This window comes from Pteropus alecto, unplaced genomic scaffold (genome assembly GCF_000325575.1).
Source record: "Pteropus alecto unplaced genomic scaffold, ASM32557v1 scaffold20, whole genome shotgun sequence".
NCBI lineage: Eukaryota > Metazoa > Chordata > Mammalia > Chiroptera > Pteropodidae > Pteropus > Pteropus alecto.
This window is the reverse complement of record NW_006436298.1, coordinates 21014926-21041067: the sequence shown is the minus strand read 5'-3', so window position 1 is coordinate 21041067 and position 26142 is coordinate 21014926. Positions and strand designations below refer to the sequence as shown.

At 35.2% G+C, this 26142-nt stretch overlaps 1 protein-coding gene and 1 pseudogene across 1 annotated transcript in view; one reads left to right on the top strand and one right to left on the bottom strand.

Moving 5' to 3' along the window:
• Positions 1–26142, bottom strand: part of ADGRV1 (adhesion G protein-coupled receptor V1) — a 469718-nt gene that overhangs the window by 320881 nt on the left and 122695 nt on the right. The window contains 12 exon segments of the mRNA XM_015590540.2: positions 625–827; positions 2162–2417; positions 4579–4725; positions 9599–9803; positions 10142–10364; positions 17166–17288; positions 18026–18290; positions 20991–21098; positions 21434–21580; positions 21677–21834; positions 24268–24392; positions 25186–25361. Of these exon segments, the coding sequence (XP_015446026.2) occupies positions 625–827; positions 2162–2417; positions 4579–4725; positions 9599–9803; positions 10142–10364; positions 17166–17288; positions 18026–18290; positions 20991–21098; positions 21434–21580; positions 21677–21834; positions 24268–24392; positions 25186–25361 (2136 nt within the window).
• LOC112480874 lies at positions 11154–11272 on the top strand (annotated as a pseudogene).

The window sequence follows — 26142 nt, the reverse complement described above, 5'->3', positions numbered from 1 at the left end:
AAATTAGGAGAAACTGGTAAATGCAACTTATGTCTTACAAGCGAAAGCTCTAGACTTGTAAAACTAGACATAATCCAATATTTTAACTAACTTTTAAAATATTGTTACCTTATTTTAGAATAGGTAATAAAAATTTCAAAAGATGTTAAAAAAAAGTGAAAAGGGAACTTTCACTCTGCCCAATGCTTCATATGTCTCTCCTAAAAGGTCCTCTCCAGAAGCCACTATTATCTAATACCGCTATAAGTAACACTAGTATTATTATATAATATACTTATTTAATAATATAGAATATAAATAATAGTTATTATTATTTATAACATATAAATACAATATTTAATTTTATAATATTATTGATAACATTAACCACTTTCAGTTTCTTATGCATTATTACAGATATTATGAGAGACAGAGTGCTAAAACCAGATCTAAGCCACCTGAAGACTAATCTTGATTCAAGTAATTGTATCATTAAATGAAAATATTGCCCTACCAAACCAACAATAAAAATAACCAGATTGATTTGGGCATTTTATTCATTCATTTATTCATTAAAACTACCCAACTAACGAAATTGTAGATCCACTCAGACATATAATCATATTCATTGCAGCCTAGACTCACCGGCAAAATGGCAACTTTGACAAAAGTTTCTCTGATGTTTTCTTTCATTATTATTATTGTTTCTTGCAGCACATAATCTTCATTTTCAGTAGCCTGATTATTGGCATGCAGTAAGAAATTGGGTTTAGCTACCAAGTGAATGGCAATGTCTCCAAGTAGTCCTTTATCTCGAACAACTGGTAACTGAAGAATGGTGATGTTCTCTGTGAGACAGACATACCTTGAGTAAATAAGCTTTTCTACTTTCTGTCAATGCTGTTCCAAGCACTTAGGGTGAACTGTTCTACACTATCTCTTTTAGACAGTAAAGAAAAGAGAGGTAAAACAAAGACAATGTAAACCACCCAAGGAATATTTTATGCTTTGTATCTCTCATCCTCAAAGTTGTACTGAGAATCACCACACACTACTAGTATTATACCTCAGTTCTAAACTCTCACTCTGGTTCTCTAAAGCACTATCTTATGGTGCACGTGTCATGTACTTCAACAGAATTTGTTAAAAATCTTAGGCAAGTGCATATGTGCAGGTTTAATAACTATCATTAGAAGAACAATTTTGTTCTTATAGTGAGATGCCTATCATATGTCTCAAAGTATTTCACAGCACCTATTTTTTATTTCATTTCTTAGATTTTTTAAAATTTAATTTGCCATATACGAAGAAAAAAATACTTGTCAATCTTCCTTACTGACTGTTAGTTTCTAATGACCAAATACCGTGTCTTTGTTTATAGAACACATAGCACAATTTTTGGTACTTACTAGGTGCTTCAAAAATATGTTAAATCAATAAACAGATCATTTTAAGTCTACTGCTTGTGTCCCTATATATACAGAAATATAAAGGCCCAGGTACATAACTACATGTCATTTTTTTCCATCAACTATTTAAATGAAAGGTTCTTGACAGATGTTTATGTTTACCTGATTATTTTAGAATCTATACATAGTATATTTTAAAAACATATGTTGTAAAAACATATGTTTAACCTTTTATTCAAATAAGTCAAATGACCATTATCTACAAAAATCCATTTATCCTACAGTTAATAACAATAGTTATTTAGGCAAAGATTTCAACATTAAGCTCAAAGGAAATAGGGATTGATCATACTTCAGAGAAAAAATATTATTCTAATTACTGCTTTAGGTTTGACAATTAACACCAGGAGTACCATATACATTTCTCTGTGCTGTTTCCTGTAACTATAGAAAATCTATAAAGAGAAAATCTAGTGAGGAAAGAGAACAGATAAAGGATGAAAAAGAGAAAGTTAAAATAAAACCAATCCCCTCTACTGCAATGATTTACTAAAATAATAATATTTCTATTATGATAGTAATGTCTCAAAAAGTATAAGTATTTTCTATATCACATTACTGAATGCTTAATGATCATAAAATTCAATAAATATAAACAAAAAGTAAAAAGATTATGTCAAACTGAAAAATATCATGAGAAATTACATCCCTAGTACATATTAAACTATCCAAAAAACTTACTAGAACCTGAAAAAATATTTAACAAGATTTACCTTTAGGCTCTGCTACTCTAATGAAGAGAGACTCAGCATGCCAGCCCACCAAGCCATATGGTGAATCATTAGGCAGAGTGGTTATCACAGACTTGTTTCTTTTCTGATCAATAATAGCACCCTTTGATGGGTCTTCAACCCCATCTGTAGTAATATGGATGAGTGTTACAATCACAATCTCTGATAACTCTGGTATATCATCAGCAAGAACAGTCAGAGTGATTGTAGACAGTGCCTGGCCTTCAGAAAACGAAATCTAAAATTTTAAAGAAAGAAATTTTTATTTTTTTTAATTATCACTGTGCAGTAATAATATTGGAAGTTTCGATTTTATTTTAATATTGGCTGCAACTTAAATAACAAGATATTTAAGCAACATAATATTTACAAATCAATCAAATACTTTTCATGTTAAATGTGGAAGACTGTTAAGTAAAAAAAGTACCATTACTAAAACTTAAGCTAATAAACCATAGAGCCAAATTGACATATCCTGCAGTCTACATTCTATTGAAATATAAAGTACATAGACTCTCTCTGGGAATCTAAGTCCTAGATACCATATATAAAAATCTATAAACATTAAGAAGGTGTTATATAGTTGAAACATTTTTCTCTACAAAATTTTGCTAGGATTGCTATTTCTCTTGGCTAAACTCTGAATAGATATATCATTTAACAATGAATCAGTCAAAATGGAGGTAGAGAAAGATAGGCAGAGATACAAATTGGTGCATCTCTCTTCACCTTTAGTGTCTCCATTGTCTGAGGAGTCAAATCCGAATTTGCTAAAAGGCATCTGAAGTTGTTTCTGATAGGGCTTCTGTCTGTTTCTTGAATGTCATTTACAATTGTTCCCCATCTTAGGCTTTATTCCCCAGCAATATGGCTACAAACTATTTATAATTATTCAAATCAGAATTACAGGTCTATTTTGCTAACACTCATCTCTTCACCTTGAGAAGGCGCTTGAGAATATAAACTCAAGGCCCTCATTAAAATCAAGAGCCAGAAAACTACTGCCCATTGGCCAAATCCACTGAAACACAGCAAAGCTCATTCAATTACATACTGTCTATTGCTACAACTGTGCTACAAAGGCAGAGCTGAAAAAGAGACCATATATCCCACAATGTCTAAAATATTTACTATCTCGCCTTTTACAAAAAGAGTTTATTGACCTCTGGATAAAATAATTCTCTGAAATACAGTCTACACTTAAGATACTATTATGCATTGAAATTAAAATAATTTTAATCATGTTTATATAACAATTATTAATTGGAGAACTGCATTATAATTCAGAACATATAAAACCTGAGAGATACAACTTATGGTTTTTATAGTTTGTATAAATATTCAATGCAATAAAATTGGTCATGTAATTCTTAAGACATGGAAGCTCCAATCATCTTTCAAATGATACAGAAACCTGGAAATGATGGACCATAACATATACCTTTAAAGAGAACTCTTCACAGAAGCATTTGGGCAAAATATATGGATTAATCTATGAAACCCAAGACAAGTCAAGGAGACAACCCATTTCCCAATTAGGATCTAAAGGCTCCTTAAATCCTCTTTTTGTGAGTCTTCTACTCTTTGGCCCATTCTGATTTTTTTCTTGAACCTGTGCCCCAATTTTATGCTATCCTCCAATAGTAGATAATGTGATCGCTGGCTCAGATATCTTCTTGGGGCTGATGCACCTGTCCCCAGCTGCTGAAAATAACAGATTCTCTGTTTCTCACTGGGAACTGCCCTCGGCTGCATCAACTGTTTCACCCAAGGTTGTGCCCCATCCAGACGGTGACCGAAGGTGAAGGATGGCTAAAACAGGGATACAACATCTCATCCCCTTGCCTCAAATGGAAACAACTCCCAAAAACCAGCTTGGTGCCAGAACTCCCTCACAGGCTGAATCTCAGGTACAACTGTCTGCAGATCGTCTTCTCTCCTGCACGTTCTCATCTTCCTCACTTCCTTACATGTTTATCTTCCCCATAAACTTAAACCTTCCAACTCAGAGTCTATTTACAAGAAATTCAACCTGTATCACTCAACAACTCCGGTCTACTCTTTTATACGTCTGGAATTTTACACAAACTTATTCCCTATTTACTGCTTCTATTTTACTTAAATCTTGAAATCATGTTTCCACCCCCAGTTTGACTGGCTTTATCTTTCCGAAAATGTAATAAATCCACAATTTGGCCAAATGATACTGAACCTCAAAAGGGACTACTTTTTTACAGATAATTTTGGTATTACAGAAAAAAAGAACAATAATCACAATGATAAACTAACCTTAAATTGTATCCCTCTCTCCAATGATTACTAGGTACCCAGTGTTGACATGGGCAAACTCAAACACTTTTATAGGTGCCATGCATCTTATAAATTTGTAAATTACATACCACTCCTGAGGTAGGAAATATATCACTAATGTTTCCATCAGCCTCCCATGCTACGGTTATGCGACCATATGTTCCTTTTAAGCGCTCAACACTCAAGGTTACTAGGCCATCTTGCTCCATTTCTTCCACTTGCTTATATAATGAATTCTGAAAAATACACAGGAAGTCACAAGTGATTACTTGAAATTACCTAAGCAGACTTTTCTTTATTTCATGTTATACACTTACGAACTTCACAGTACTAAGTAGCATGCTATATTAGGTGAAAAACAATTGTTAAAAAACAGTAATATAGGATGACCATGATTTTAGTTTAAAACGTGCATGCTTGAATAAGTAAAAGTCTAAAGTAAATGAAAATGTAAAATTTTAGAGGATTATTTTTATTGTCTTCTTGGTTCTATAGTTCTCAAATTTTCCTCAACGAACATGTATTATTTTTGTACTCAGAAAGCATATACTCTTCTGCAACTATTACATATAGCATGTAAAGTTTGTAGAACAGAAAGAACAGAGTCAGGAGAAGAGGGTGACCTGTATAACTTCTGTATGTAACCTCTGGAAATCTTTCTAGGTCTTTTGTTTTCTACTTGTAAAATAAATGTTCGATCTACATGGTCTCCAAAGTCCCATACAAATGTAACGATGGCGTGAGAATTAGGGATCTCTTTTTGATCATTTACGAATGTCTCATCCTTAAGTTCGTATCCTCTGAAATGTTTCTACAGGCTGTCCTGTTCCTATTGATGGTGTTTCATCCTTAGTTCATGGTATCTATGACGATTTTTCCTGCCAGAAATATCTGTTTCCCATGTGTTAGAATTCCTTACTCTCTTCCTCTTCCCATCTATACTTCCTAGCCTTTTCCCTTTGTTCCAAACTGATTTCTACCTCTGTGTGACTAAAACATTCCTCGTCTGACACTTGCAACATCTCTTGCCAGCCATTTAATGAACTTTACCTCAATACTCCAAAGAATCTCTTCTTATAATATTCTTTGTTTCCCTATAGGCAATAAAGCAAAAATTTGGAGTATAAAGATTTTTTAAAAATCTTTCCAAGAAGTTTTTTCTTGTCTTTTTACTTTACTTTTTACTGATAATCTGCAAAGAGACATCCTCACTAATTTCTTAAAATTTATATTTAGAATGCTCATTTGAATATTCCATACTTTAGCAATATTTTACATAGCATTTTAACACACTGTTACAGATGTTACATAGTAATAAAATCTTACTCAAGGCATTCAACATTCCTGCAGAAAATGCCTTGATTTTAAAATATGCATATAATTTGTTCACAAAACACAATGCCTGTTAAAAGAGAAGCCTCTTTCTGGCTCCATGCCCTCTATTAACAAGGGTTAGTAAAATGAAGATTTAATACAGCTCAAAAATATTCAAGAAACTCTCATTATCTACTAGATCTCATCTTGGAACGAGGCCATCCGGACACAAAAGGCCTGTATCGAGGAATCCTACTGAATATATTGAAGGAACCCAGAACACTATCTATTAATAAGAATTAAACCACAGTGAATGTATATCTCTAGAGCAGTTGTGGAGCGAGCTTCATAAAGTAAAATCTATCATGTTTAGATAGTTGAGGAACAGAAAGTACTCTCCTTCTGCAGCAAGGCTTCACGGTGACCAGCAGGAGCTGTTGTCCTTGTTGCAGGAACTCCGGCTCGGCCCCATATACTGGTATGAAATCCTAAGAAAGCATGTGAGTGTTGATGCTTCCTTGGGATAATGACAGGTTCGTACTAAGCACCTACTGTGTACCAAGCACTTTTCTGGTCAGCGATAAAGCTCTAAACAAAGCAGTAGCCCAGCTCTCACACTCTTCAAATTGAGTAAAAAAGAAACTGACAATAGACAAATCAGGCCATTATAAGTATCATAAGGAAGACTAAGGCAAGATAAAAAAGTACTGAATAATGGTGGGTGTTGCAATTTTTACTCAGGGTAGGCCCTTCTGGTAAGGTGGCATTTCGGCAGAGCTCTGAAGAAAGTGAGGAAACAAGTCTTATATAAAAGCTGTCTTCTTTAACTCTAAGCCTCACGTGGTTCCCACAACTCATGCCTTAGAGCTACACTGTCCTACACAGTGGACACTGGCTATACATGGCGGCTACTGAGCACTTGAAATGTGACTAGCCTATAAGTGTACAATGTACACTGAATTTGAAGATAAAGTATGAAAAAAAGGATGTAAAATATTTCATCAATAATTTTACATTGATTACATATTGAAATTATAGTATTTCAAATACATTGGATTAGATAAAAATATAACATTAAAACTAATTTCACCTATTTCTTTTTACTTTTTTTTATACAGCTACTAGAAAATTTAAAATTACATATCTGGCTCACATTGTATTTCTATTGGGTAGAGGTGCCTGAGAGGAGGCCAGGGTGGGTGACAGGGTGTCCTACAACCCTTGCAGTGAACAACTGACTCAGAACATTATGTCAAAAACTCATCTTACCCCCCAAACCTGCTCCTTCTACAGTGGTCCAAATCTTGGTAAAAGGCAAATTCTTGCTTCCTGTAGCTCTATCGTTTGTTGCTGGATCACTGCAACAGTCTCCTAACTGGTCTATTTCTGTCTTTGCCCACTTACAATTTAGTCTCAATTCTAAGGCCAGAGTGTCTTTTTAAAATGCAAGTCAGCTCCTGTTGCTCTTCTACCCCATGTCCCTCAGAGGCCAAATTCCTTATGACACTAAGGGGCCGGTGCGGGAGACAGGTAACATAGCAGGCCTTACTGCTATCCTTCAAAAGTCATGCTTACAAGGTTGACCCTTGGCTAGTGTCTGGGAACTTGAATTTCGGGAGGGAACTTGAATTTTCAAACTAACAACTGGCTCTTTGTGCCTGAACTCTTTATACACATAATGTGGTTTATACTGAACACTTGTTTTTTTCCTGGGAGTCCGGAATTTTGGCCAGGTAGAGTGTGCCTAAGTCATCAGTCTCCAATTAAAACCGTGGTCAGTGAGTTTCTAATGAGCTTTCCTGGTTGGTATCACTTCCCACATGTTGTCACAACTCAGCTCCATGCTGAGAGAATTAAGTGTGTCCTGTGTGTCTCCATGGAGAGAGAACTCTTGGAAACCGGCATCTGGTTTCCTCTGGACTTCACCCCATGGGGCTTTCCCCTTAGCTGATTTTGTTTAGTATCCTTTCACTGTAATAAATCATAGCCATGAAAATGACTACATGCTGAGTCCTGTGAGTCCTCCCAGCAAGTCACAGCACCTGTGAGTGCTGGAGGGGACCCCACACGAGGCCTGGCCCTTCATCTCTGGCTTCATCGCTACTGGCATATTGACTTCAGCCACAGTGGCCTCCTTGATGCTCCAGATGGGCAAGGCTTCATTTTAGGGCCTCTGACCTTGCTGCTAGTTCCCCCTGTCTTGAATGCTCTTCCCCCAAGCTATGTGTATAACTCTCCTCCTCATTTCCTCCAAGCCTCTGTCCTTATGTCACTTCCTCAGAGCAGCCTTTCTTGATACTCTAATTTTCCATTCTCCCCCACCCCGCCCGCACATAACTTCCACTCCCTCCCTCAGACTCTTTATCTGCCTTCTCTGCCTAATGTTTCTCCATGGCACTTATTACTATCAAATATGATTACAGATGATGGTCACTCTGGAGGAGAAGAGGAAGGAGAAGGCCGAGATCCATTACTGGAAGAAAAAGCAGCTCATGAGGCTACAGAAACAGACTGAAAAGAACATGGAGAAGAAAACTGACAGATACACAGAGGTCTTCAAGACCCATGGACTCCTGGTCTGAGCCCAATAAAATTGACACTTAATTCCTCATGAAAAAAAATATATATGGTTACAGATATTTCTTATGTCTTTGTGTCCTTTCCCCTTTGCCCCCTCTCTCTACAATTTAAGGACCAGGAAGATGGGGATTTTTATTGTTTCATTTTCTGACATATCTCCAGCACCTGAAACAGTATCTGGTACACAACAGTTGTTTGTTAAATATCTGCTACATAAATGAATGAAAGAATGAATGAGCATATTAGAAATTCTAAAGGTTTTTGAGAAATTTATTTCTTGAACCGAGACACATAAAACATCTCATTCTCCCTAGCTGAACCCGAACAAGAAAGCAATAGCCCTAACAATAACATCAGCTTTCAAACAACCAGATGAAGGATCAGATCAGTTTTGTGTTGGCAAAGTAGAGATATAAAAAGAATCTGAGCCATGGTGACACAGTATTCAACCAACCCTGAAGCCCACCTTCTCTATGAACATGTTCTTGAGCCAGTGTGAGTTAGGTTTTCCTTACTTGCAGAATATTTTGGCGAAAGACACATGATGGCTGCAGCTATGACTCTAATTCAGGATCTACCTTGCAAATAGGACTAAATGATGCAGTATGAATGGGTGTCCTTTTGCTATTTGGTAAAGGAATATGAAGTCTGGGCATAGAAGTTCAACCTGGGAATATCTGCATAATTCTCTTTCCTTAGGATGTACAGCATCTCCATGTGTACAATGCATGTACAGTTACAACCTTCCTGTCCCTTCTCTCTCTCCCCCTCTCTCCCTCTTCATCTTCCCGCCTCCACACAGAAATAACAAAGAAATAATAAGACAGTAATGTATTTATAGATGATGAATGGCAAGATACAATGTACAATGCAATCTGCTTAATCATTGCCCTCTAGAAACAGGGCTAATCGCAGATTCAAACTCCTGCACCAAGGCCAACTGGTAACATTTAAAATTCAATCTTATAAAAAGAATCAGTACGAAAATAAAGCTTAGGACATGTTGACCTAAAGGGTCCGGGGTGTAAGACTATAAATTTTAAGATATCAGTAGAATTCACCTTAGAATACACAGTAGGGGGTAAAGCAAGTAAAAGGAAGTTAGAGAGGCTTAAGATACTCAAAGTGTGACTCACTGAGCACTGATAACAATTCATGTAAATATAGTGAATAAATCATTTTGACTTCTAAGTGTGAGTTCTTTGGTATCATTACCTGAGCAAATCCAACAACTCCATAGGCATCATCATTAGACAGAATCGTTATTTTTACATAACCATTAATACCAATCTCTGCTCCACCTTTGGGATTTTTAAGCTGAACTCTGAAGGATTCTTCCTCCTCTGGAACTGTATCATCAAGGATATTCACTGCGATTACAGCTTCTCTGTCACCAGGTTCAAATATCAGTTCACCTGAACTAGCATAAGAAGTATGTATAAAATAAGTCAACTACAATAAATTAAAGACATATACATAGTAAATAGCTTATTCATAAAACCCTTATAGCATTGACTGATATTAAAAGTTTGGAAAAATCATATTTCATAAATAAAATTTTAATACAAAATGTTCATATAATACTGATTAACTTGGTAGTATAAATATTAGAAATATGGATATTAACCAAGTTTCCAGCTTATAAAAAAAAGCTCTTATGTTTTGTACACATTTTTCAGTCATTAAATAAAGGCTTAAAAATTAGGTGGCATGTAAAATTATGGTGAACACAAAGACAGCATAAAATGTTGAACCTACCTAGGAATAAAGTCAGACTGGCTTGAGACGTAGGCCAGCTCATATATGTGTGAGTGGGTGGCTCCGACCAGAGCAATTAAATTCTTGCTTGAATTAAGGGACTTTACAGTAACAGAAGCCACATCGTGAGCAGAAGGTGCTTCCATAATAAAAGAGAACTGATTCAGCTCTGAATTCCAGCAGTAAAGAGCAGACACATCTTGGCCAATAAGAAGTATGTGGACTGCAGAAGGAAAGAAAAGGCAACTAGAGTGAAATATAAATTGTCACCTCACATGCTCCCTATATCGGTACCATGGCAAAATCTCTCCAACTCTAAAAGTTCCATTTTGACTTCTGAAATGACCATGATTCAATTTCTGAAATAATTGGATGTAAATAATAATTTTTAAATGCTGTGAAACAATCAAGCCTGCTTGACAACATACCCATAATCCATTTAAAGAAGAAATCACTAGATGGTAAAACCAAATGGATTTTGGACTCTTGTATTCATCTCGATATTCATTTATTGAATAAGATGCTAAGATATTTCTGAAAGTAGAAAACACCCATTGATGCCATCACTATATATTTCATTTTTTATTTTCCATTCCAGTCACTATCCTTATGAGTTCATAATTGACTTAATTATAAATAGTCTAAATATTAAAAAAATGCTTAATTAAAAAGCTTAATACACTACTGACAGTATACCAATGTATACTGTATACAGTTTTATATGTTTCTACATATCATTCAAATTTATAATTTTAATACACAGATAACCTATAGGGTTGATCTTAAAATATATTTAACAATTTTCCTGCATTGGATGTTTATTATTGTTTTTTATTTATTTTTCCGATATTAATTAGAGACAGAGTTCTTCATTTTAATTATTTTCATTTAATAAATTCTTAAAGGTGGTTAATTAGGCCAAAGGAATGAACAAATTTATGATGTTGGAATATATTATGCCAGTGCTTTCTGAAATGTTATTAGGAAACCATGCTCTTAATAGTTCAAAGCAGTCTATGGCCAGGCTACCCTGAACAAGCCCGATCCCCTCTGATCTCAGAAGCTAAGCAGGATCGGGCCTGGTTGGTACTTGGATGGGAGACCACCTAGGAAGACCACGTGCTGTAGGCATAAATTAAGGGATTATAAACTGACAAGGTCCTTGCAATCTGTGAGGTCAACCAAAGGTTGTCTCATCTAAAAAAAAAAAATAGTTCAAAGTACTGGCACATATTTGTACCTACATAAACTCAGAGGGGAAGGAGCTTACTATGTTATATATACCACTAAGCAATCTTCAGGGTTAAAACTGGGTAGAAAAGTGAGAAACCCTGGAGAAACACGCACGAATTCCAGTACTTTAGAGACACACACTAGAACATAAAGTTATCAAATAAGACTGATTGAGTATTAAAAATAGCACAGAGAACCAGAAACCATGAGTCTCTTCTAAAATTTTAGTCCATAGGTTAAAATAGAAAATTCCATATTCTTACTCTTAAGTATCAAGGATTACTGATTAAGTTTATTTCTGGTAATTAATTAAACTATTATTGCAGTTTAGTAAATGTTGGATAAAAGATAAAGGTCAAAGAAAGTGTTGTTACTAACAAATCTGCATTTTCAAAATAATCATATATTTTTCATAAAGCTTTGTAAAACCGGACATTCTGTAAAGAACAAACTCCTCAGACAGATCTCAACATCTCTCAAGTTTAAATGATTCTAGAGTCTCAAGCAAAATCATAAACTGAAGTGCTCTGAACAGATTATATCTTCAGCCTCAGAGATACACCCTATTCACGTCCTTGCAATCTGATTAATATGACAAGGCAGCAAGTAGATAATTATACATTCAGAGTAAGAAATGTAAGGGGCTCAAATCTGCATAGATGTATGCAGAAAGCTTTTTTTTTTCCCAGAAAATAGGTATTTGTACTATTCAAGATCATGACATTAGGCCAGGAAATGTGTAAGAAGGAAAAACAAAAAAACAAAAAACAAAAAACAAAACCTAAATCTCTACTCTGGGAACTAGTACTAATTATAAAATTCTCTTCCATTTATCAAAATCTTTTTAAAAAAAACATAGTAAGTTCATAATTATGAACTCAAAAGAAGGCAACTAGATAAAATTGTTTAAGGTGTAAGTGTAAATAAAATGAAGTTCCAGGACTAAGCACCAGAACAAGCATTCCTAACGTTTAGGGACCTGAGAATATAAAAGAGAATCAGTAAGAGGCAGAGCAGCCAGGGAGGACTGCGTGGGAAGCAGTGGCCTCAGTAGAGAGCTGAGTTCCAGAGCAAGAATATCAAGGGAACTTTCTGAGAAAGGTTTGAGGTACAGTATATCTATTCCACAAGGCATTATGGAATGGTTTGGGGAACTGGGGGAGTCAGTGTAGAGTATCTGGTCTGGACATTAGGATTCATATGATCTAGAGCATGAGTAGACCACATGGAGACAAAAGTCCCTTTATCCCCAGGGAGACTGGGCTTCTTATGGTGACTGAACAGGGATGAAGAGAGTAATGAGCTTAATCCAATGATTTCCAAAGGTGATAATTTCCAAAGGTAATAGTTTTGGTGAAGCTGAAAGTATTGGGGGCCTAGGGAGGAGGGGCAAGTGTCTTTCCAGCAGCATACAGAGCTCTGAGTATTAAATGAGGGAATAAAGGACCAGAACAGGACCTAGGGCATAATAAACATTTCAGTGTTAGCTATAGATTTCCATATTTCCTGACTCCTTTGTCCATTTTTCTCCTCCACCTGGCCTTTAAAAAGTGAAATTCAGCAAGGCTTGGTTCGAGGACTCCTCCTCTCATATTATATAATCTCTTTCTAAACAATTCCATCCTTGCACATAAAACATCCAATACATATCTGCAATCTAGGACTCTCTTCTAAGCTCCAACCAGGAACATTTATTCAATGTTAATACATGGATGACTCAAAGTCATCTCAAATTATTCCAACCAAACTCATTTTCTCTGCCCATAAGTTGTCCTCCCAGCATTCACTATAATGTTTATGGAACTACCATCTACGTAGAAATTAGGGCTCATCTTCTCTCTCACTTATCCTCATATCTAATCTATCATTGACTCCTGTGGATTTTACTTGTGAGACATTTTCTGAATTAATCTGGCCTCTACTTCTCTGATTTTCCACCTGCATTACCTCCCATTTTCCAAACCCCAGCATCCAACATCTCTAGTCTGACATATGTCATGAGCCTCCAGCTTGTCTTCAGACATTTCTTACCAGCTATGGCAGTCAAAGCTCCCTTTTTAAAACACACACACTCGCTCACTCACAGAGACACAGTCTCTGTCTCCCTCTCTCTCCCTGCTCCCTTCTCTTTTTCCATCTCATCACCTTCTCAAAAAAAAAGGCACTCCAATACTTTTAGATAAAGATAATAATCCTTTAAGCCTGTATCTGGCCGATCTGATTACATCTTCAGTTATACCCTGTACCACTCTCCCCTCACTGCCACACTGACGTCTTCCTGATCTTTCTCTAAAAGCACATGATCACTGCCATCATCTGACTTCTTTGCACGTGCTGTTCCTCAACATAGAGCCGTCTCTGTACTCAACTCTTTGCCTCATTAACTCCTACTCACCTATAGTTCACAGTTAAATGATTCCTCCATAAAGAAGTTTTCTGGGCATCCCCTAGACCAAGTCAAGCCCTTTCTGTTTTGTGTTATGGGAGTACTTTATTCTTTCATAGCAGTTATCTGTTTATAGCTAGAAACTTATTTGTGATTTTATATAATGTCTCTCTTCCCTATTATGTGTGAAACTTCTTCAGGGCAGAGACAATATCTGATTTTGCTGCCCTTGTTTCCTCAGCAACCACCACTGTGCTTACTTAGCACATAACTGGCACTAAACATATCTATCAAATAATAAAGAAGAGAAGGGAGAAGGGGGAAGATAAGTTTATATGTCCTTGCTGTCTTGGTTTTATTCACTTTTCCTCATCCATTAAAGAATTCACTACCCAATAATCTCTGTCAATTCACCAACCAGAATAAATATGTAATCCTTATAGTCATGGCTCCAATCTCATACTTTTAATAAAATACATGACACATTCAAAATAAGAAAATCCTTGAATATTACTTAATGCATAATTTCAGCTTTCAGGAGATCTATAATAAGCCATTCTAAATAATTACCTATAATCTTTTCATACTTCTACAACCTCAAGTCACAGAAACAAAAGAATAAAGAGACCTCACAATGGATCCCTTAACAAGCCTCTGGAAGAATTTTTCACAAATTCTTTTAGAAAGTATGCCTATTCTCTTTTTTTAAAGTCTTTAAAGGGAATTCTATAACTTCAATTAATGGCCCATTCAGGCAGCACTCTCATCCTTAAAAAACATTCATTAGGCAACCTGAATTATAATAAGTGACTCAAGTAGATATAGTTAGTCCACTTGAAAACTTGAGGTGTAAGAGGAGCAAAAATGACAAAGACACAAAGCAAAAATGATAAAGACAAGTAGACAAAAACTAAACAAACACATGATGAAAGCTACATCATTTATTCACTAAATCAATTGTTAAGTGAATGATAAATCACTCAAGTTGTTTATCGGGATAACATCACAGATTTAAGGCCTGTCAGAGTCTGACAATGCAAAGAAGTTATTTAAGGAGAGGATGAACAGCAGAGTGAACCTGGCGTGGAGGCCAGAAAACAATGTGACAGTCCAGATGGGAGGTAGCCAGGGTCTGGGAGAACCTGGTATGGACACAGAGCTGAGAAGGACAGAGTAGGACACATGGAAACAAAGCACAATGAGATAACCTATAAAAAGAGAGGTAAATGACCTTTGATTCCTGGTCAGTTGTTGAGGTGATTGAAGGAGATAGTGCATAAAGGTTATAATGCCTGGCAGAGAAAGCAGAAGTCAGGGAAGAAAAACATGTAATAGACTCCTGTGCTAAATCCTCTACTCTTTTCAGTACTATTTACTTTGTAGATGTTAACTTTATTATATCCATATTATATTATTATGAGTTTAACTACCCCTACACATTGATATCTCTGAAATCTGAACTTCTAATTGATTTCCTCCTTATTTCACTCTGTGTTAGAGTTCCGCATCTCTAACCACCCACAGAGGCTTCTTACATCAACTCTGGCCTGGGCAGTTACAAACAACTGCACCCAGCATATTCTATGCACCAAAATTAGGTGGAGTTGTAATACATGCCTTAGATCATCACCTGCCCCTGAAATGCCTTCAAGGATTTCTCCATCTCAGTAATGCTTAGAGTGTCCTCCAGGAACCCTTAACAGTCCTTGAGACACTTAAAGAGGGCCTGTGAGGTCAAAATTATTTTCATAATAATACTAAGATGCTGTTTGTCTACTTCACTCTCATTCTTTCATGAGTGAATGGGGGGATATTCCAGAGGCCACATGACATAATTACTGCAACAGGCAGACTACAGATACAGACATGAGAATCCAGATATTGTCTATTAAACCAGAAATTAAAAGGATTTGCAAAAACAAAAAAAGTAATACCACTCTTCTAACAAAGGTTTTTGTTTTGGCAAATATAGTTTTTGTTAAAATAAAACATATTATTTATGTTCACATGCAATGAGTTTATTGCTATCATTTTTAAATAAATTAATAAATATCTTTAAAATTTCTCCATTTTAATTACTAATATAATAAATATCATTAGATTAAATATACACAAACAAAAAGCTCTTTGAGGTCCTCAAATTTTTCAGAGGATAAAAAGTTCCTAAGACCAAAATGTCTGGGAACCAGTGGACTATCTGAAGGACAGTTCAAACCCAGGGTCTGACATTCCAGGCCCATCTGTATAGACTGTGGTGTGTTTCAAACCTTACCACCACTACATCCTGAATCAAATCCTCTGTCCCCACCACTTAACTCTGCCCATTGTGCCCTCAATGCCACAGTCACTCCTGCTTTTCACCTTTACTCATACCTTTCCTCCAGCCACAGCATTTCCTACAGATCCACACAGGCAGAGCTCATGCTGCCCTTTGAAACCCCTTAACCACTCCAATTCTACCACTTGCAGAGAAAATGGGATTGGGACTCTACCTTGAATTATTATCTTAATTTTTTTTTTTTTTTTTGCTTCTCCAATTAGACATTAAACCTATGAAGGTGAGAAATTCTTCATAACTTTAAATAATGCCTTACGTGTAATATCTAATTAATAAATGTGTACCTGCTTAATTCATACCGAATTTCCATATCTCAATTTAAAAGGGGGACTTTGATTCATCCAGACTTCCCTGCTGAGCCTCTCAGGTTTGACTTCCATGCACCTTGACAGGAGGCACACTGGCCTGTGTACGCCTGTTCTGGGAGGCAGCCGCACAAGCTCACCATGCCAATGCCCTTGGCTTCTTTGTCTTATTGCCACTGGCCCATTACCAATTGTGAAATGATCCTACAGACTCCAGACGGCATTAACCTCCTCAGTTCTCACTAACAGACTCTGTTTCAGAACTATGGAGATTAAAAATATTGCTTATTATTTTTGATGTGTAGATTCACATACAGAAGATCAAGAAAGGATTTCAGACTGTGGAGGAAAGCTGGGAAAGTGAACGAGGACAGCAAAGTTCTCACAATCATTTTCTGGCTTTTAAAAAAAAATTCAATGTACATACTTGCTATCCCCTTATAAATACTTTCATCGTTAAATGTCATTCTTCATTTTTCTCTAGACAAAAGTAGTATATTATCTTTCCTTATCCTTCGCTAACATTTCCCCCCATATTTTAGTCATTCTAATTCTTCTCCAGCATAATCCTCATTTTAAGAGTATCAGTCCTTTTGAACTTCTAGGATTTCTGGAAATAATATTGTCAAGGTCTTGATTTTACATCCTTACTAAAATACCTAGTGTCTGGGAATGTGATACTACCTCTAATTCAGTGAGATCAAAATCATTCTACCTTTCCATGTTGCCTTTAGGATTAGTTAGCAGTTGAAAAGCCCATACCTATTCCTGAGGCTGGTGTGAAGGAATGGATCCTATTAACAGCAGCAAAATCTAGGGATTGAAAATATCTAAAAGAAGATTGTCCCGGCTCCCAGATGAAAATATCAACTGCATTCTGATCTCCTGCAATAATGGAATAAAAGTCAAAATCTAAAGGCAAAAGTTACAGAAAAAAAATGACAAAATTACACAGTAAAATTACACAGTATAATAAAATATTAAATTTAATTAAAAAAATGTAGGAGGACATTCTTCAATCCATTTAAACAGAAATACAATTTGCAAACACCTCAAAAGTCTTTTTGCGTTTACCGCACAAAGTGTATACAATGTTAGACATCATCATGATCTGATGTCAAAAAAGAATAGTAACAAATGTTTTATTTTGGGGAAACGCTGATATTTTATTTATGAAAATTCTACTAAACAGAAGAAAGCGTATTTGTAGTCTATGAATATTTTTAAAGTCTTACCAAAACTTGCTAAGTATTATTTATTACTATTACAAATTATCCATGGCACCTCAAGTGCAGTCACATAAAAAGTTGCCTGTTTATGCTTTGGGTGTAAGATCTTCATAGAGTTTTTCATAGATCTTTCCACTTTACCCACCCACCTCCAATTTTATTTTAGTATCTTTAAAGTAGTGGTTCAGAACACCTAAAGATTATGGATGTAACATTTAAATATTTTTCCCCTCAAATCCATTTGCAGTTGACAGTCAATATTTCTCTACCAAGAAACATTCTACGGATTAGCTAAAAAATTATTACAGGAGCATTTTCATATGAACACACTATTTGACTGCAGATAATTTTGTTAATAACTGTGCAAGCATTACAAACACTGTATCTTCTTACCTAGAAAGACAGTTTTGGCAAAAATTAAGTAAATATCGTCGCCTGAAGTTAAGGCCTTGACTTGTATTGCTCCACTAATTGGCACTTCTTGAAAGTTAATGAACTCACTGCCAGACCATCTGAGTAAAAGGGAACTGGGCCTGGCATTAGCCTGGGAAATGGCTAAGAACACAGCGCCTCCTTTGGTGAACAAGGCCATGCTCAGCACACCTCGGACAGGGAGTGTCTGATGCAACACGAAGCTTCCTCCATTCCATCTGAAGACCTGTAGGGAATGTTAAAATACAAAACCCACATGACTAGAAATTTAGCACTTAAAAATATTTAATCAATATCATATGCTTTTTCTCCTGGACACTTTTAGTTAGAAAGATACTTTCATAAATGAGAAAAGAGCAAAACCAATGCTCTCTCCCTCTTTTTACCTCTTTCTCCATGTGTGTGTGTGTGTAAGCACACACATGCAGAATTGAGTTTTAAAGAGAAATTATTTGAAAATAAATCAGTTTCAAATATACATCTGGGCGGGGGTCAGTGAGAGCAAGAGACGGGGAAAGCCGAAAATAGGAGAGAATTTATTTAAATACGAAAAGTCTAAAACTGGATAAGAATTTTCTGATGCTATAATATCATTCATTATCCACTGCTCAAGCAATAGAATATAAAGAGAAACACCTAAACTTTTCAGTCCTGAAGATGGCAATGCATACAAGGTTTCGGGATTAGTGTTCATATATTTAAAATTAAAAGAAAATCCCAAATCTACTTGTTTTATTTACACGATCTGGTTAGTTTCATAAAAATATTATATTTATGCAATCAACAACTAGAAACCTTACATGAGCCAGGCATTATGCTAGGAGTTATGGAGAGAGTGGCATCTGCTATTATGGATATTAAATATTAGAAAAAGCAAACAATAAACTCCTCAATAATTAAATAAATGTATGATTATTAAATTGATACAAGTGCTGAAGATACAACTGGCATGGTGTGATAGAGAATTATGAGTGTACTAGGGAAATAAAAGTAGGAAGAATGGCATAACAAAATTTCCAAGGCAGAAAAGTCTGTCATAATCTGAATGAAGATTGGTCCAACTGGAAGGAAGTTGACAGTCCTGGAGGATTAAAGACCAGTGAGACCAGAGAGGAAAGATCATGAGGTATCTTTAGTTAGGGTGACTATATAATTTACCACAGGGATCCTTAAAGTGAAAGGGACAATAGTAATAATTATATCAAGCCAACAGGCATAAATATTTCAGAACCATGCTGAGCAAATAAGGAGATATGGTTATCCTACTTATAGTCTGTATTAAATAACTTTGGATTTATCTATCCTAAGTATAATTGGAAATCACTGAATAGTTTTAAAATGAGGAATAATATGAGTTGATTCATATTTGCAAGAAATTACTCTGGCTACTTGATGGAGAATAGATCTAAGGAGGTCAGAGAAGTTCGAAGACCAGCTAGAGGCTACCCCAATAGTGTGAGAGAGAAATGATGAGGAGCTGGATTAAGGAGAGAAGAGCAGAGATGAAAAAAATGTTTGTACTCAAAATATTATTGGGGGATATAACCAAAAACACAATAAGAAATTAGATGTCAATGAATAAAAAGGAGTAATCAATAAAGATATATCCCAGCATTCTATCTTGATCAATTGCATTTATGAGGCTGCTATTTCTTGAGACAAAAAGCAAGCACTGAATGAGTTTCAGAGAGAAAATCAAAAGAAGTTCAATGGGTATATGTTCAATCTTCCACATCTAAAATACATTTAAGTAGAGATACCAATAGGTAGTTAGATATTGGTAGCTTTTAATATCAGCTATAGGATTGATAAAAGTTCCCAGAGCGAGTGAAGAGAAAGAAATAAGAAAATCTGAACTAAAACTGAACCTGGAAAACTCTAAGATATCTTAGTTCAGAAAAGGAAGGAGGAACGAGCAATGGACACTGAGACGGATGACACAGAGAGAGACAAAGGGAAAATCTTTGTGGTACCTTGATTTCTCTTAGAAATCAAAAGAAGAGATGGTTTAAATCTGAGGTCAAGGTGGCTGTGTCACATGCAGATGGGAAGTAACATAAGATAGTGATAGAAAAACATCCACTAAATTTGCAACTCTCTTCTCATCAGTGACCACGAGGAAGTAAAAACAAAGCAAGTAGATAATTCTTTCAAGGCGTCTTACCATAGAAGGGAGTAAAGAAACAAAGATGAAGGAGATGAGATCAGGAGAGAAATTTCTTTTAAACATGGAGATCCAGTATTTATGCTGATTGTAATAATCCTATAAGTAGAGATGCTAGTGATGCCAGACATAGAGGGAATAACTAAACCTTATGAAAGCAAGAGGGGCACCTATGCGAGGAGCCAGCTTTACGGAAGGAACCCTCCCTCCATTGTAACTGAAGGGAGGAATAAGACAGTTTTAAGAGGATTTCTAGATTTGGCATTGGGAAGATGAGCAACCTTTCTGGTAGCTTTCATTTCAGCAAGGTCATGAGCCAAAAGCAGAGAGGCGAGAAGCAGGTATTGGAATCTGAGGAGTGGCAAAAATTATCGAATAAGTATTATTAGAATTATAAAATGTTGTTTACTAGAGAAATGTGAGATTTTGAGGGAGATGTTGAATGCCCATTTGGCAATGTTAGTCATGAATTTTTAGTGTTATCTTCTGTCCAGTTATATAATTTCTCTTTATAATGTCTACAAACTCAATTCAATTCTAATTAAATGTCATATTTATTATTACGCATGCTCTGGCTCTTGAAGACAGTATAACATGCATAACTCTATGGTTTAAAAATCAACTGTGACTAATCAATATCTTACTTTACTTCACTCGAAGCAAATTATAGTTTTCTTTTATACTAAACCTACAGACTATGTCTGTGATGAGTTTCAATTATAGTATTAAAAAGAAAAAATATTCATTTTAAAAGAATCAAACCTGAGTTGATTCAGAATCGTCTCTTTGACTTCCAACAATTAAATAATCTTGACTATCTGATGTAAAATATCTTACTTGAGAACTTTCTGAAATAATGATTGTTTGTACCTGCAAGGAAGACAGAATAGAAGGAATGAAAATTTAAAGGAGAATTTAACTAAAAAGGCTCTCAATACAGTAATAGTGTGAGTTAATATATGAAGTTCAAATCTTGAAAAATCATTCTGAGACCTAGATAAGCCTATCTAGGTGTCATTTCAAGAAAGACAAAAATATCCTTGGGTTAAGACAATTTGCTCGAATGTGTATCAACTTGCCAAAAGCCCTTTTTAACATTAATATAGAACATACATTATCTTACATTTAGATACAACTTACAAATTTAATTTTATTTTAAATAAAGCAATCTACAAAAAGGTGAAGTTTGTCTGTTTGTTTTTTACCAGCAATAATTTGAGTCCAGATGTGAATGTATACACACTGTTAACAGAAGGTTTTTCTTCATTTCTTTCTTCATGAGTAATAACAAAGTAGGGAGAAAGACCAATATTAAAGGCCTCACAAGTTTTAGGATTCTCTATGTTTAAATCCTAGGAAATAAGGAATAATAATAACAGTAATTTGTGAGGTATCCAAAATTTACACGAACAATTTATTTTGTATACTGCAAAACAGACGACGCTTACCTCGAGTGGAATAAAAACCCCTTGCCATCGGTAAACCGTAGAAGACAATTTTCTTAACATTAGACCATATACTGAATCTTCCAAAGTAAAGAAACACCAGCCAGAAGCTGATGCATCAAAAAAACTTTGAAATATGGAAAATACAACATCCGTTCCCCCTGAAAAACATAAATCATGATTCACTAATGTATAATCACTTCCAAACTTTATCTAAGCTTATTGTTCAAATAGTGAGACTAGTGGGTCTGTTACTAGAAATGAAGATCCTTCCATTGTGTATGTGCACACGTGTTTGTGTGTGTATGAGAAAGAGAAGAGACAAGCTAGAAAATGTAAAAATAACAACTAAAAATAACATAACTTAAAAGACAAGAAAATTTAATTTTCTATTCTATATCTGCATACACTTTCCCAAAGTGTATTTGTAAATAAATACTAGTACATGTCGTAAAACGCTGTACTATATAATAAAGACAGAAACAAACAAAAAAACCATATCTAATGAAGAATAACCTTCAAAAAGCTTCTGTGTATTATTATCATGACAGTTTCCCACAGAAAGTAAGTTCTTAACCTCTAACTAATGGTATGAACATGATGCAGCAAGAACAAAGGTCAAAGTCAAAATCTAGGCTCTGTGTAAAGTAGATACTTTTTAGATTATCAGTTCAAGAAGTTATAATGTCTATGCCTTAATGTGTACTATCCATTAGTGATTTTCTTTCCTAAAAATCCGGTATTTTAAATTCTTATTTTGCCACCTTTTAAAGGTATGTCACAGCTTTTGCATTAATAGTCTGAATGGCCCTGACAATATGAGCAAATCCTTCCCTAGTATAATTCAAGATGGTGAATGAAAAAGGAACAATGACTGCTGATATTTAAGAATTTCTGACATATAGTTTCACAAGTACTTCCAAAAAACACAGTCAGAGCTCAAACAATGAGATAACTCTGAATTAGAAACCAGAATCTTTCTTGTTTTGATCCCATCTCCTCCTGCCTTCTAGGCAATCATAACAATATTCATTATTTCCTTTCTCTTCTAAACATTCAGTCTTTCTCTACTCACCAGGCCTTTTTCATTAATTTTAAACAAGCTTAGGTCTCTGCAAACTGAACAAATAAACAAACAAAAAAAAACCCTGACTCCTATACTACACCATTACCTTCACCAGGTCCTACCTTCTCAGTGAAACCTCTTGAAATAGTTGTATATGTTTGAAGTCTCCATTACTTCATTTCCATTCAAAACATCCAGTGCCCATCCCTCTGTACAAATAGCTCTTGTTATTTTATGTCTTCTACACTGCTACTCTCAATGAGTATTTTTTTCAGTTCTTATTTTGGACTTCTCACTAGCAATTGACAGTTTACCACTCCTTCCTTTTTAAAACCTTCTCCTGCTGCAATCCTGTATTCTCCTAGGTTTTTGCACCCAGTCTTCTAAGTCTCCTTTGCTATGTTATTCTCCTCTCCCCAGCCATTCAATTTAAGCCTTCTCAGAGCTCAGTCTGGGTCATCTTCCCTCCTTTGTTTAAAGTTCTTTTTCAGGTTTTTACCTCAATTTGCATAACGTTAAATGCAATATGCATGCTAAAGATTCCAAAATTTCTCTCTCCAGCAGAGATCTTCCTTTGAGTCTAGAGAAATGTCTTCTCAAAAGTAATTTGAATTCATAATGTGTTATATCCCATATATTTTTACTCCCTTCACCAAAATAACACCCAGTCCTCATACAGTACTCCCTTTCTTACTGAATGACATGACTCTCCATCCAGCTGCACAAGCCAGAAATCTCTGAGTCATCTCTGGCACGTCTCTCATATCCAATCCATCACCTAGTCCAAGCTACTATCATCTGTTACCTTTTTGTTCATCTCCCTGCATTCTCTCTTCTATGCCAACCCATTCTTTATATGGCATCAAGGATACCTTCAAAATGCAAATGTGATCATATCACCATATATATATATATATGCACACACACACACACACACACACACACACAAATAACACTTTCCCAAGCCTAAACCACTCAAAGGCTTTCCATTAACCCTAGAATAAAGACAAATATCTATAACATATTCTTCAACCTCTTGAATGATCTAATCATAAATAACTCTTCAAATTCAACATTCCCCTTATTTCTAAACTCAATGTCTGCTCTAAAATTATTCATTTATATGCTTTTTTAATGCCTCATTAGCTTCCCACTTTCTCCTCCATGTTCCTCCAATCCAGGTCTTTGCATAATCAACTTCTACTCAGCATTTGGTCTTAGTTCAAACCCTGATGCCCCTGAGAAGCGTTCTTTTAAGTTCTCACAACACTAAGAATTTCCCCTCAACACTGATTTTTTTGTTATTTGATTTCGTTCTATCCCTAAACTTTAAGCTCTGTGAGCTCAATACCTTGCCTGACACATAATAGACACTCAATAACTATTTGTGGCTGCACTAGAAGAATTAAATATCTGTTCTTCATTTTCAACAGATCCATAAGATATAATTCATGGGAGAATATGTAAATCTTATACATGCAATCTTTCTTGGTTATAGAATTTTGTTCTCATAAGAAGTAAAACGTACTTATGCCGAAGGCTGTTTCAGATATTGTCTCCCATTCCACACTCACAGATAAATCAATGCCATTAGTACGTGTCATATTTAAATATACAGTCCTGTTGGCTTCTTGGACGTCTACAGAGGTGGCTCTAAATGAAACAAAAACATTATGGAAAACAAAAAGAACATAATTTCTACACATATATAATTTCTTCAAATACATGTCACATTGTTAGCATATATTAACACTTCTAAATTTACACAAGCCAAGTGAGATTCATCCACATATCTTACACACCAGGAAGACTAGACGCTACAGCTCAAAAATATCCATTTATGAAGATTTTTTTAAAAGCACAAATGTAACATTCCGAAACTAGGACAACAAAATACTGAGAGTAACTTCAGTAACTTCATGCTGCATATTCTAAAAAATTATAAATAAAGCCTTGTTATTCTTAATTTTCTTCCCACATAAAGTAAAATCATGTTACAGAGAAAAAAATAAGTCGTGAAATTCTTAGCATATTAGTAAAACTAGATCTACTGAAATATTTTTAAGACATAAAAAATAAATATTTTCAGCTTCCAAAGGGAATTTTAAACTATAATCTTGTTAATATGTTTAGAGTCATTCATTTGGTTTGAGTATTTCTTATTTTTTATTATTACTGAAAACAAGTAACAGTACAAGCCATTATCTGAAAGTATGGACTCTGAGAAAATAAGAATTCTAATAACACCAATATACAGGACATGATCAAGTTTTTTGATGTTTCGTTATGAGAGGGGATATGGCCTCTGTGAATCGTCTGCTAGAGCTCATTTTAAAAGTCTTCTTTAAAATAGTCAGAGATCAATTTCCTTCTGTATTTTCTTTATGTCAAAAACTATTTCCTACTTAGCTTCAGAAGTGACAATTTCCTTATGAATAAACTATACCTATTTGCAACTGCAGAAATACTGAATAGCCCCAGAGGGGCCTGGTTTTGCACAACTGTTATCAGGGTTTGAACACGCATCCCTAGTCTAGCACCTCCAGTTGGATTAAACAAGGTGCAAATGAAATGCTCATCCATTTCTGGTTCCGTATCTAATATGGCAGAAATGTGTAGGGCCTGAAAACAAAAATCAAAAGACAGAGTTACTAGAATACAGTATTTATACACTAGACAGAGAAATCTGCTAAACATTTTTTTAAATTTTATTATTAGTTTTAAGTATACAGTACATTGGTTAGATATTTATATAGTTTATAAAATGATCCTAATTGCTCTTTCTAATTGCTCTTTCTCTCCTCTGGCTCTCCACCTAGCCATTACAGTAATGCTGACTGCATTGCATTCCCTATGCCGTACTCCCCATCCCTGTGACTATCTATCAACTAATTTGTACTTCTTTAAACCTTCACCCCTTTTCCCTAGTCCCCCAAATCCCTTCCCCTCTGGCCATCATCAGACTCACCTCTACATTTGTGAGTCTGTTTTTGATTAGTTTGACAACAAAATAATGTTTTGGAAAGCATCACCTTTTTAAAAATTTTAATACTGATCCCCATAATGTGATAGTTATAACTCTTTCTAGTTACTACTTTCAAGGTTTTCAATACTGTAATATATTGCACTGAAGTGCCTAAAAAATAAATATTTATGGCATTAAAAATAACATTAAGTTAAAAAATTAAATATATGTATTAAGTTTTGTTATTTATCATGATCTAGCTATTCAACTGTATTAGTCTCATTCTAGTCTAGGATTTGCTGTTAAAAAGCAGTTCATGACATTGCAGGCCCAAATGTCCATCAACAGGAGAATATATAAAAAGCGGTCTTTCAGTGAAATGCCACTCAGCAATTAAAAAGAAAAAACACCAATTTTTGATTATACGAGCATATGAAT